We start from the raw sequence: 13,681 nt of genomic DNA, 5'->3' as shown, positions 1-13,681 counted from the left end.
AACAAATTCAGTACAATCATCCAAATCAATTTCACCTCATTCCGCGCGAACTCGAAAAAAGAACGCGCGAAACGCAACCGCAAATCGAATCTCGATTCAGGCGCTCTTTCACCGAAAGCCAAGATTGTGGTTTTAAAAAGAAATTTAATCTTGCTAATAGACACGCAAACAGCGACTCTTGGGCTACCTGTTGCCCCGACCAGAGACAATTGGCGAGCCGGCCAATCAGAGAGCAGCGGCCGCCCACGGCGCGCGCCGATTGGCCGGCCAATCCAGAGGGGGGGCACTACGGGGGGACATCGCCGAACTCACCGTTACACATGACACTGGCGAGAAAAGCGCCGCATTGAGCTTTCGGGAGCTTTTCTGGAGCGCGCGAGAATACACGTCGGGCTTACGACATTGTTTCAATTTGAAATTTATTTGTTGACTTATTCCATGGTTATTGTACAAGTTCTAAAATTTAAATAATCCATACACAATATTCTTTAAAAGAAACAAAAATTTTTTATGTAAAAAGACTAAAAATAAAATGACAGGCTGGAAAGTGGCGAAAAAAAATAAAAACTGAAGAATAAAAATTGACGTTCGAATTTGAAATCTTCGTTTAAAATTCAAAATGTCTCTGGGCAAGCAGCAAGGGGAGCACATCAAGCGGCCCATGAACGCCTTCATGGTGTGGTCACGGGGTCAGCGCCGCAAGATGGCCCAGGACAACCCCAAGATGCACAATTCAGAGATTTCGAAGCGGCTAGGCGCCGAGTGGAAGCTGCTCACCGAAATGGAAAAGCGGCCGTTCATTGACGAAGCAAAGAGGTTGAGGTGAGTTTTTTTATTAATTCTAAATACTTTAAAAAAGACCAAAATACTTCTACAATTTACGACTAAAATATAGCCACAAAAACAGCGGTTATAATAGTATTTGTTTCTAAATTCACGACTCACTAATTTCCTTGCCCTACATATCTAACCCATTGAATAATCCAAACGATTGTTTGCTTATCAATTCCTCAATACCGTGGGTATTAACACATGAATGAACATCAGTGCGATCAATGACTAGGTCACACTGTTAGTCATAAAAAATCTCTCCTGAAGCAGTAGTGGTAGGGTGAAAGTAATATTTATTTTGGACGTTATAAGCGCTTTATAAAAGATATTTGCTGAAAATAAATAACTTTCAAACCCCAGAGTGCGTAGGGAAATTTTGCTATGTGGCTCTGGGTAGAGACAAAATGATTGTACACCAATATCAGTTTAAACAAAACTGACAAGCTTTAGAGCCTTTTTAGAAAACTTTGACCCTTTTAAAAAAAGTAACGGTATGGTAAGCGACGACAATCACTTACCATCAGGTGATCCGTCTGCTCGTTTGCCTCCTGTAATATAAAAAAAAGTTACTTATTAGACCTGTACAAGTAATAATATGATTTTTCATCACACATCCGCCTGAACCACTCGATTTTTTCAAGTTCAAACAAAACTTAGATTTTCAAAGAAAAATCAGGAATTTTCCTCTCTACTTCCTGACCCTAGATAGACATTGCTTCGATAGCAAAAATAATAATATGTGCTTTGATTAATTTTGATGCAGGTGATATTTAGGTAATTGTCAATAATTTATTTATAACTTCAAATTCAAAATTATTTATTGTGAAACATAGGTGTAGAGTTTTGTAGAGAGACCAAAAAATTATTATGGTTCGAATTATAATGCTAAATAAGTAGACTTAAATAGTAGTAGAATACTTATGGAAAGTCTAGAATGACACCTATAGACATAAAAAAGTAGTCTGAAGGGTCTTACTTAAGACACACAAAAGGTAGGCTCACTTTTAAATTTTATAATACATTTCGAAAATGTCAAGGTATTTTATTAAAATTATTGAAACTTTGCTACGTGTTACGGTCGATATTTTATTGAAAATATTTTAGTCCATAAAAATGTAGGTTGTAAGATATAATAATTTGCATTAAACCTGAATTCTGGTAGCAGGCAAGAAATCTCCACTTTTTCTTTACTAAACTCCACCTTAATCTCTTAAAACTAAACCGGAAACACAAACCTAAAAACCCCTCATTATAAACGTGTCTACACAACCTTATCAAATCAATTAAAAGCTTCAGAATGCAGTGAAACAATATTGTTTTAAGTTAAAACAATATTGTTTTTAACTAACCCTTCCATTTTTTGCCCCACCTCCCACAGAGAACAACCCTCGAACAAAGCTTATCAACTGCGGTATTTGAGTAGAACAACGTCCCGTTTAATTCGTTGTTTTAGATCAAACACACCTGTAATTTATCAGTGTGAGAAGTAAAAAGTGATAAGTGTGAAATTTTGAATTTACAAAAAAGTTTATTTTAGGAACAGTGAGCAGTCATAGTATCACATGTCAATTCTATTAGTTTAGAAATTAATTAAAAATAAACAAACGACTTTTCACATTTATTGCAACTGGAAACACTTTTTATTTAACAACGTTATATTTTAATGTTTTGATTGTATCGTTAAAAAAAACGATAGGTTTTGTTCAAACGTCAAAGTGAATCCAAATTAATGAACTACATTTTCAGCATCCACAATGAGGTTTTTCTGTATTTTTTTGTAAGTATTTCACAATTTTTCTATTACTGATTTAATTGATGAATTCAATTTCATTATTTCCAAAAATTACTTTGAAACAATTATGAAATTAATTCGTAAATCATTATGCTGGTAAAATATTATTTAATTGTTGCGACATAGGCTGTTATACGCAGCGGCCACTCACAGTGGGAGATAAGAAGCAAACACAAAGAGATGGATGTTTATCTTGTTTTTTTTTTGTTTAATTTGTTATTAAAATGCAATAGAATAAAATATTTGACAGATTTTTTTAAATTCGGGTCCTCAAAAATTACAAAAACGTATAAACGTCATTTTTAACATTTTTATTAATGTTCAAACCCTAAGCGGTCGCTTGAGACCGCGGTAAAAATTGATTTTTATTGTGTCTCAATTCGCGGCTACTTGAAGGGCTATTAAAACTTCTTATGATAAATTAAATAAATAAATATTTTTGGACATTTTACACTACGCTTCTAGTCCCAAACTAGGCATAGCTTGTACTATAGGTACTAGCCAATGGATAGTTACTTAAATACTTTTTTTTAAATACGTACATATTATACATAGCAAACACTAAAACCAAAATTAGTTTAATTTTGAGTGACTATGTAAAATCATTTTAATTTTGAAATAACATGTTGATATCGTCAATAACGGAAACAACAATTCCATTTTACAAACAGAAAACCCACAAGAGGCAAATAATTTAAAAGTAAACATGGGGGTGATAGCAAGCCGTATTTACATTAAAGATAAAAATACGTCTAATGTTGAATGTAGGATGGTATCCTCTAAGTTGGTTGATACCATCGTTTTGAATTGAATAAGTCATAGTAGGTTTTTTCATATTGAATGAAATTATTACATTGTTTTCAGTGTTTTATATCCCTCTACCTACCTAATGATTACGAATTAATTACTACTTGTATTATGTAACTTTTTTTTCTTTTCTTTTCTTTTTTCTTTTTTTTCTTTTGTTTTCTTGAGTGGGGTATAATAAAGGGTATTCTATTTATAAATTTCTTCGCATAAGCTTAAGCGGCAGTTTGTTCTACGGTAGATGTCACCAGCTTTTTCACTTTAGCTCATTAATAATTAAGGGCTTTAGAGAGATTTATGACGTAGAGACTTGGGTGGGCTAAATTAATCATCTTGTTTATGTGAGCACACCATCAGAAACAACGCTTACTGTGGAACTATTTACAAGGTAGAAAAATATGTTATTGAAGATCGCAAATATGCTGATAATGGAATCTTTTACTCCTCTATTTTTGTTTGTTAAACACAGTCATCAGTAATTCAAAGAACTGATGCAAAAACTCAACCTTGAAGGGGAAAAAGGTGTAGAAACTTCGCTCAATAAATAACTATTGCTTGGTGAAGCTGGCTGGCTGTCATTCCAAAAAATCTGAAAGAAGATTGTTAAAGATTATGAATCCGCTCTTCAAAAATGACAATATCTGTTATCAAAGATTAAATAGTGACTACAGAATCCAATAGCTACCGTAGGTCATAAAATACTCATATCTGACAGCAAGGTAACATAATACCCGCCATGGTGGCAGTGCGCCGAACAAATAGCTGAGATCGCGCGCACGCGCCGGCGCTATTAACTCAACCCTACCGAATGATTACTGACGATCAGTGGCGCGAGATTTTGAGTGCATGTGCATTGTGCACTGTCTCGATATCCAGATGGGGATGTTGTTAATTATTATTTTGAATCGGTCTTCTTTTATTTCCCCGGGAAAATACTAAACATCCGATTTGTATTCTGTCTTTGAGATTATTACTACATTGGTCTTCTGTGAAATACGATAATAGATCTGGGTTAGAATGACTGAAATTAATGGCTCCACTCAATTGCATATTATTTTTGAAGAATCAGACAAATCTCTATATTGTATAAGCTCTTTGGAAAAACAGGATGATTCAAGCCTGCAATTTCGTAACAAATGAGAAACAAGTTAGAACTCAAAATTACTTTTTAGTTTATGTGTCTCATCAGAAATCTAAACCAGGGCTCTAAGCACTAGACCACGAAATCGATCAAATAGTATGACATATCATCATCATCATCATTTCATCACAAAGTATAAAATCATATTAGTGAAACTGTATGCAATCTTGGAATCGATTACGTCATGATGATTTCAAAAGCTATGACAAAGAAAACAGTGGGTCTAGACAAGTAGTATTTTTTGATCGAATCGAAAATCGAATCCGTTGAAACGCCATGCAAAAAAAGGCTTTTCGACCATCTTTTGACATAAAAAGTGTCACATATTGAACTTTGTCTAGGGGGGCTGCACTAACGCAGCATAATGCACAGATTCTTATTTCGTATGCCAATTTGTGAGCGAACAAATCATTGATCTATCTCTCTATCTGCCCAGATTGATACAGTGCACCGAATAGAGACGTCACAGCCGCGTGCCGCTAATAAACTCAACCCTACCAAATTAATTCTTACTGCGTATATTTGTAGAGACAATAACACCCCCAAAACAATTTTTTTTTTTTTTAATAATCTTTGGACAATTTCACACAGCGCCAGCTAGCCCCAAAGTAATCAACTTAATGCTTGTGTTATGGGTGCTAGCTTAACGGATATACTACTTATATACTTTTTTTTTTAAATACATACATATTATACATAGTAACACCCAGACCCGTCACAGAAATTAAAATTCATCATTTCAATTTCTGCCCGGCCGGGAATCGAACCCGGGACCTCTCGGCATAGTAGTCCGCTCTGAACCTCTGAATAATAATTGTCTAATAATAAATATATTATTGTAAACATTTCTCATTCATGGACTTTTAAATACAAATAATGACTAGGTACTTACCTAGATTTTCCACTAGACAAATTAATAAAAATTACTATAGAGTAAGATGGTTGATTAGCAATCTAAAAATTATACGTAAATATTTTGTAAGTTAAAATTGGTCATTTAAATACACTCAGCATCTAATAAATCGCACCTCCCGCGACAAGCACTTATCAAACGTATGCATCCCCACTTCCCACCAACATTGGTACCATTTGAAAGCCTAGTTTTAAACTTCATTTCATTAAAGGAAAGGTTTTTACCCCAAAAATGTGTCTTTACAAGGATCCAGAGTCACTTCTTCAAAAAATAGGTAGTTACGCTATAGCCATTTTTTATGATTATAAAACTGTTAAGTTGGGATTAATCGCTATCCATCTGTTAAAGAGGACACGTGAGATCTTTATTTGGTTTTATAACCATAAAAATTGGTCTAATTGATCCCAGAGGTGAGCCCAAAGTGAGGTCTATTTTCAAGTCACATTTATGGTATATGTTAATCATTTATTTAGAAATGAAATGTATTTTTCTTTAAGGATATTTATTGGTCTTTCAAATAACAACAACATCTTTAAAGTTCGCGTCGCGGAAGGTGCGGTTTATTTGATGTTGAGTGTACTTTACAATTAAAAAGTAGTTAGGTCAGCGTTACTACCTAGCATCTCTGCGTTGCTAAAGTGACTCAGTTTCTACTTTCCTTTTACAAAAATGTAAAAGTAACTGCACATCTAAAAAAAATCAATAACCCTCCATCTGGCGCAGTCGGGTAAAAATCTATCCCATAAAGTTTAATTACATCATCTGATTCAGTTCATAACTGACTGTAATAAGGCCATCTTTGTTTCACCTTCCTAATAAGGATGCAGATGCACCCTGGTTGCCTCATCTCTATACCAATCCCGTCTTTTACACCGAGCTAGACTGGAGGCATAAGCTCATTTTTATAGCCCTGCCGGTGGCCGATAGCGCGCCCCGCCCTAACAATGGTAGATGTTATTGCCACGAATGTAGATAATTGTCTTCCCTCAATGGGGTGGCGCGGATTAAATTGATTTGTTGGGTTACGCTGTTCCGCGCCGAGACCTCCGATTTGTTGCAGTTTGAATAGTTGACGCTTGCGAGATTTGGGTTTATAATTAGTTTGCGTAGGTACCTGTGTTTGCTTTTAGCCTAGGCGCAGACCACCAACTTTTAGTTGGCCTACAGTTGGGTAGGGCTGTTGATCAGTATGAATATGTATGGAAGTGCGCACACTACACCGAGTTGGTATAGGCCGACTTTTCATACAAATTGTAAGTCGACCCAACTATTGACTAGTCTATCAATATCTAAACTAAAAAGTCTATAGTCTGCGGGGTATCTTACAGTTGATTTTGCAACGCACCAAAGATATTTTCAGGATAACGTGACGCGCGCTGAAATTACTAGCGCATCGTGTAAACGTGGTTTTATCTCACAGTATTTATTCAATAAAAGCTATACGACACGGAACAATTAATAACATTAGGTATCCACTGTTTCCAAAAATATTTCCACTAAAAAACCTAATCATAAATATAGATATTTTTAAGTAAATATTTTTCATTCTCGTTACACAATAAGTCTTTGTATTTGCCCTTTATTTTTCCACATATCTGCCCCGATACGAGAAGTGAACCGCAAACAGTGCGGTGACGAGCCTTGCACACACACGAAACAATGATTTTATTGTGACTCGTCAAGTCAATTCCACAAAAGAACGTAAATGCAGTTGAGTTGATAAGGATTTCATTCAAGTCAATACGTTTATCAAGTTCGTGTCCTGTGTGAATGTGTGATGGATGATAATACAGTGATATGTTATGCAAGTACTGTTATTCAGTCTTTTGAATTCTGGTTTGATTCACACCTTAAAGACTATTTTTAAAAAAAGATACAATAGGATTTATGCCTTATCGATTCTTAGATGCAATACATTAGTGAAAAATAACTTTCCCAGTTCTTAAGATACCTAGTCTTTTCCGAGAATTATTTCGTATGAACTTGGGAACGTTGAGCTATCCGGTGCCGTTAGGTGTGTGGCATGGCCCAAAATGACCTCTATTCGATTAAACCTAATTTGTATCCGCTGCAATTTTATGCAAAGCAAGAGTAGACATGATTAAAATATGCTGAACAGGCGCCCGCTCAGCAAAAAATCGCGACATGACACAAACGTCATCGTCATCAAGCTAGTTTTCGCGCCCCTCTGGTCGAGACGGTTTGATCAGACAGGTTTATAAGCAATTCTGTTCATGTTTTCATATATTTTAGACATCTTCCTTTCCCACTTGTATTTATCATGCTTAGAATAGCCTAAAATGACCTTCGATTTAAATAATCCCGGTGAGTCTCCTGTTTACTCCTGCCTTATCGGTCAGACAATGCTCAGCCACGCCAAAGTTTGTCCGCATTTATCTTGCTTTATCGGTATTTGATCGCTCTACATCGTACACACGTGTACAAAGACGATACAGGAATGACAACGGTTATTGGGACTCTACAATTGATTGATTCGATTATATTTTTAGTATGTTCAAGAAAAGTTTGCTTTTATTCAATTGCATTTCTATTTAAATTTAACAGAACAATAAGCAAAATAGTTCAGTAATGGTAAATATAACATTAATTATTAGTTCAACGCGTGTTTAAAGTACCGTCCAAACAAACAATTTTCAATAAATTGCCTTGAGTTTAGTTGTAAGTAGATTGATATAGTACTACATATTCCTCTTATTTACAAAAATATTAGCAGTGTTGTAAATGAAATGTTATGTCACTTTGTTATTACGGGACTATTCCCACCTCTCGTTCCCACCACTGCAACTCCTGTGTAGCCAGGATCTACAGCTTGACCGCCACAAAAACCCAACCAATGAAGGTCAAGTTTGTCCCGGGGGAAAGTTAAACTGTCATTGGACCCGCAACGAAATTAATCAGAAGAACATAGGAGGAGTTCGAAATTAAGGTTCGACTTCCCTCCATTGCAAAGCGGATGACAGGTGACAAACAAAGGTTTAAAACCTTTAAGAAAAAGATTATGCACCACGGACAATAAATTAAATTAAGGGGGCCTATCTTATGAGCAATTAGCAACTACCTGCCAATAATATTTTTTTGTGAAAAATATGTCACTTTGTTAGAAAATATTGATAAAATAACTTATGCCCCATCAAATTAAAATATTAAGTTTTGTTTACTTCTTAATGCCTCATGAAATGAAAACAACCAGCTTATGCAAAACTCTACATTATGCCATAAGCAAAGCCCCACCAATAATAATAACCATAGAATAGATATTAATATTGACACACCAATTTCAATATCTGCCGCATAATGCGATCCTTCATATCGCTGTCGTATCGACTTGATATTTACCGAATTCGATTAAGTCTAAAGAAAATAAACGAAAAAGTGACCGATAAAAAGCAGTGGAAGATTCGTTTTTTCTGTGCCACCATGGGCTGATAATATTTTCTTTGCTTGTCGCGGTATTTGGCGGGCAAACATAGTAATGAAGGAATTGATAGTGGTCGGTCGATGAACTCATTTTTTCGATTGTATTTTTAGTATCGATGCGTTTATCGCTCGGTATCGAGAAACGTTCAATGGAATCAGAAACGACTTTTATGTAAGTTGTGTTAGGTAATATGATAACCGATTGAGCAATAGTTGTTATTCAAGTTTACTAGATAGTTTGTTACTATGTATGATAGTTGGATTAACGATGTAATCATACATATAAAATACGAGGTATTGTTAAAAAAGTAAACCCTAAATAGTTGGAAGATATCTGTTAAATAACTTTACTTTTGACAAAATATTCATGAGAATCAATTACAATTGCTATAAAATTTTGTGATTGGGATATGTCAAACCTATTTTAATTTGTTCGATAGTCATAGGGTTTGTAAGTAAATTTTAGGAGGCGTTTTGTACTTTTTTCGTCTTAGAATATCTTCAGGCGACCTATAGTTAGAGTCCATTTGACCTATCGTCCTGATTCGGAACAATACGCCTAATCACTCCTAACACACGCAGTCCAAACACGCGAAACCTCAGCACTACGACTATCGGCCGGCGAATAATTACCATCGACTCGCTGACAATCGCTCGATTCCGACACAAAGCGGCATAATCGGACACAGTGACGAATGCTCGTCTAGCACTAGTAGGCATAACTGTAAAATCATCCACTCAAATTTCAGCTCTAAGCTAAAACAAATAGAGATGGGTTTGGGTTGCAGATGCATGGCGGATAGTGATGTGGTGGAGTGGGATCCAGGATTGTGACAGGGACAATGCAATAATCCGCGTATTGTTGAATGGACATTGTTGTTTTAAGGGCGGCCGGCGCTCGCGACTATTGTGCGCTTTATTGCATAAATAATAATGTTATTTCACCCAGCGGCGTTTCATTGTGGCATTTTGTCGCTAAACTTATAGTATTGTGGTGCGAATGCAGGAATGAAATGCGTTTAAAACTTTACTCTATCGTTGTTTTACCGGTTTTTCTAAATTAAGAGCTACGCTCAAATACTGGACTGAAATCCGAACATTATTTATCAACTGAACTTTATTTTGTAAATAAGAAAATAGCTAACCAATCCTGAAAAAACCTTGATCAGTAGAATACGGATCACATGGAATGCACATAAAGTGAACGTTTAAATCCAAAGAAAGATGATAAAGATGCAGGACAAGAGGAATAAAAAAACGGTTTCAAAACCATGTCTATGGTTAGTAATGAAAATTGCTTACAGGAAAACAATTACCCTTGTACTAAGTCTCTATGAAGGAGAGCCCTAGTACAAGTCCAACTGACTATACATATTAACAATATCTTCCTATTTCAGAGCACTACACATGAAAGAGCACCCCGACTACAAATACCGACCAAGACGGAAACCCAAGGCCTTGATCAAGAAAGAACCAAAGTTCGGCTTCGGCATCAGCGGCCTCATGGCCCCCGTGCCCCGCTTAGTGACCCCCTCGGTGCCCCACCCGGTGCCCCCCTTGTCGATGCCCCACCACTTGCTGCCGGACAAGCCTGAGCTGGGCCGAGCGCTGTTCCCACCACTACCGTACCCGTTCTACCCATTTGCGAAGATACCAGCTGACGATGGCAAGCTAGCGGCGGAGTTGGCGCATTTACAGGTTGGTTCTCTATCTTCTTTCTCTGCTACCTTTATAATCGCAACAGTATCGTAACAATAACGTTACCATCTTAAAATGTTCAAGTAAAGGTAAAAGTTATAGACTAAGAGCTAGTGAACGCCAGACCTACGTCATTTTATAAAAGCTGAAAGTTTGTCAGCGTATGCTCCCAATATAGGATATAATGTTGGTAAATTATGGAGTTTGGGTCGTGGTGGCTTTGAGAGCTACCCTAAAAAAACTGTCTGGCAAGGAGTTGGAACTGTCAAAACTGTCTGGCTTTTGGGGAAAATACTTCTAGTAATTGCCCAAGTATTATACATAAAAATCAGATTTTATAGTGTAACGTAAATCTAACTTTTATGGTGGCTTTTTCTGTATATTCAATAGACTCTAATTCTACCAATGTTATACCATTAAATCTGATTTTTATGTATAATATTTGGGTAATAATTAGAAGTATTTTCCCCAACAGCCAGACAGTTTTGACAGTTCCAACTCCTTGCCAGACAGTTTTTTTAGGGTAGCTCCCAAAGCCACCACGACCCAAACTTCATAATTCACCAACATTATATCCTATAAATTGGGAGCATACGCTAACAAACTTTCAGCTTTTATAAAATGACGTAAGTCTGGCGTTCACTAGCTCTTAGTCTATTAGATATAAACAGCCACAAAACCCAGCCAAATTCCTTGAATACAACTGGTGTTTGACCATTTCATACAACGAGATGACAAATCTAACAACGAACATGGTCCAGAGCTATTAATCAAACCATTTGAGGTCACAGAAGCTTATGACCATCCAAACTCGAATCTTAAAAGAATAGACGACCCCTTCCCAACAAATTAATATTATCCTAGTTCAGTCTGAACCCTACTCATCCAGATGTTCTCCTACCAGGCCCTGTACGGCGGCGCGCTCTACAGCAGCGCTCTCTACAACAGCGCCTTATCTCCCTGCGGATGTCCTCCCAGAAGGACACCGTCGCCTCCTCCCGCTGACGTAAAGCGACCTGTGGCCTACGTCCTCATGAAGGACGAGGAACCGCCCCAGCACGTCATATGAAGGCCGGTCGCCCTCCCAGCCAGGGTCTGGCCCGGGCATTGGGAGAGGCCTTCCACTTCTGTGCAGGAACGAGAGACCAGCTCGCCGGATAGCGTTTGAAGAGACTGTTGTGACTGGTTAGTTCAAGGATTGTCAATTGTTATGGTGTGGACGTTCAGTGTTGGGACATTCGGGGAGTGAAGCGGTGCAGTGTTTTTGAATTGATGAACTGGAAAATGTTTTTGACTTTGTAAAGCAATTTACCCTAATTCACGTTATGGAAATAAAATAAAAGCAATCACCTGGATCTTAAACAAACATTTTGATAGTGAAATTGTATTTTAACCAATACAATTTTGCTGAAAATAATTCATATACTGTCTTACTGGTACACCTTGCTGGCGCTGTAGTACAATTTTAAAAAATTTATGTGACAGGTTACGAGAGGCAGTCATATTTAGATTATTTGCAAATGGTGTCCATTTCTGCGCACATGGTTGTCCTTCTTTCTACCATATAAAAAATACTTCTAAATATAAAAAAAATGAACTTGTAATACCAACGACCTTTCGAAAATAGAGATAGACTCTTGGGGTCATTTCATGGTGATTGCCTTCAACAGTAGAGTGCAATAGAAATTCACTATTTTGTGCAATGTACAGACGTAGAGACGTCTTTTGAATAGATAACATATCATAGAGTTTAGTAGCACTAGGTTTAGCTAGGGAATTAACGTCAATTTTGTAAAAAAAGACTTCTAGCTCGGTTTGTTTATCACTACACCACATAAATGTATTGAACAGTGACACAAATAATGGATGTATCAATATGTAATACACGTAATAAGTAGGGTGGCATATTAATAAAATGTTACAAATAAAATCAACCCGGGTCTGTATTTTAATTTGTACTTATACAATCTTAATTGAAACAAATATTTTTGAAATACGTTTGTAATTTTCGCCTTTCTAAAAAAATATCGCTACTAAAAGCCCACCCTATATTACTTTATCTTATGCACGCCATACAGATTAAACATATCGATTATTGTAAATATTAGACTAAGATATTTAGACAAATATTGCCTAAAAATTTCAAAGAATTATGTGGTTATTATTACACTCTTAACACTGTAAGTTTTCTTTATAAAGTTACATGTTGAAATTTTTTGGGTGATATGAATAATAATGTTCTAAGTTATTGTTGTTATTAATTGGATTTAAGACTAAGTTTCATAATATTGTTTTTTTTTACAGAGAGCATAGCAATGACGAAAATTTACTGTTATATTAAGGTCTGTCTGCAATTCATTAAGCAAACCCATGCAAAGTTACGATAATTTTTGTTTTCTGCTGATTTATAAATCGAATGAAGTTATGAATTTTAAATATAGTTTTTTTTGTTTGTTGCTCTTTATACTTTTAATTACATTTATTGTACTTTTTACCACCTTTATCAACCAAAAACAGTTTCTATAAAGATCATGAATACTTGTGAATAAATTCTTTACTCATAGTAATATGTTTAAGGTTTATAATTTTTGTAATTAATGTTGGTTTCTCAAATATATTGTTACATTGTATATTTTATTTGTTATTGTTATTTTGTAAAACATTTGTACGTTACTATTTTTAAGTTTTAATTTTGTCATTTGAGTTTCGGTTAACATTATGAAACATGAAAATAAAGGAATATACACTTCATACGGAATTTCATTTTAACAATCAAATTAGTACCTACTTTTATAAATTAACTAGCTGACCCGGCGAACTTCGTACCGCCTCACAGTATGTTATGAGACTGTATAATCGGACATTCTCATTTATTTGATGAACCGTATAGAGCTCAGTTATACAAACATGATAGTAAAACTCCCGTTTGAAAATTCCAAGTAGTTTTCGCGGTATAAAAATTCAAAGTTACCTATTTTTTTACTTCAAAATTATGCAAAAATATTCTCACTCGTTAACTAATAACATTTAATTCAGAATTGTTATAATACTTCATAGAGCT

The 13,681-nt window shown here is 35.8% G+C and overlaps 1 protein-coding gene across 2 annotated transcripts; it reads left to right on the top strand.

Moving 5' to 3' along the window:
* The first annotated feature begins 338 nt into the window (after nucleotides 1-338).
* LOC135087579 (transcription factor SOX-14-like) lies at nucleotides 339-13,368 on the top strand. 2 transcript variants are annotated; one of them, XM_063982307.1, is made up of 3 exons: nucleotides 339-822; nucleotides 10,320-10,620; nucleotides 11,525-13,368. In XM_063982307.1, the coding sequence occupies exons 1-3, from the start codon at nucleotides 620-622 to the stop codon at nucleotides 11,687-11,689; spliced, it is 669 nt and encodes a 222-aa protein (XP_063838377.1). In that variant the 5' UTR covers nucleotides 339-619; the 3' UTR covers nucleotides 11,690-13,368. The 2 variants fall into 2 exon arrangements, with proteins under 2 accessions (XP_063838377.1, XP_063838376.1); XM_063982306.1 differs by having other exon boundaries at nucleotides 11,510-13,368.
* The last annotated feature ends 313 nt before the right edge of the window (nucleotides 13,369-13,681 follow it).

The sequence above is a fragment of the Ostrinia nubilalis genome, chromosome 3 (assembly GCF_963855985.1).
Source record: "Ostrinia nubilalis chromosome 3, ilOstNubi1.1, whole genome shotgun sequence".
NCBI classification, from domain to species: domain Eukaryota; kingdom Metazoa; phylum Arthropoda; class Insecta; order Lepidoptera; family Crambidae; genus Ostrinia; species Ostrinia nubilalis.
The sequence above is the reverse complement of the archived record's forward strand: the minus strand, read 5'-3'. Positions and strand labels throughout refer to the sequence as shown.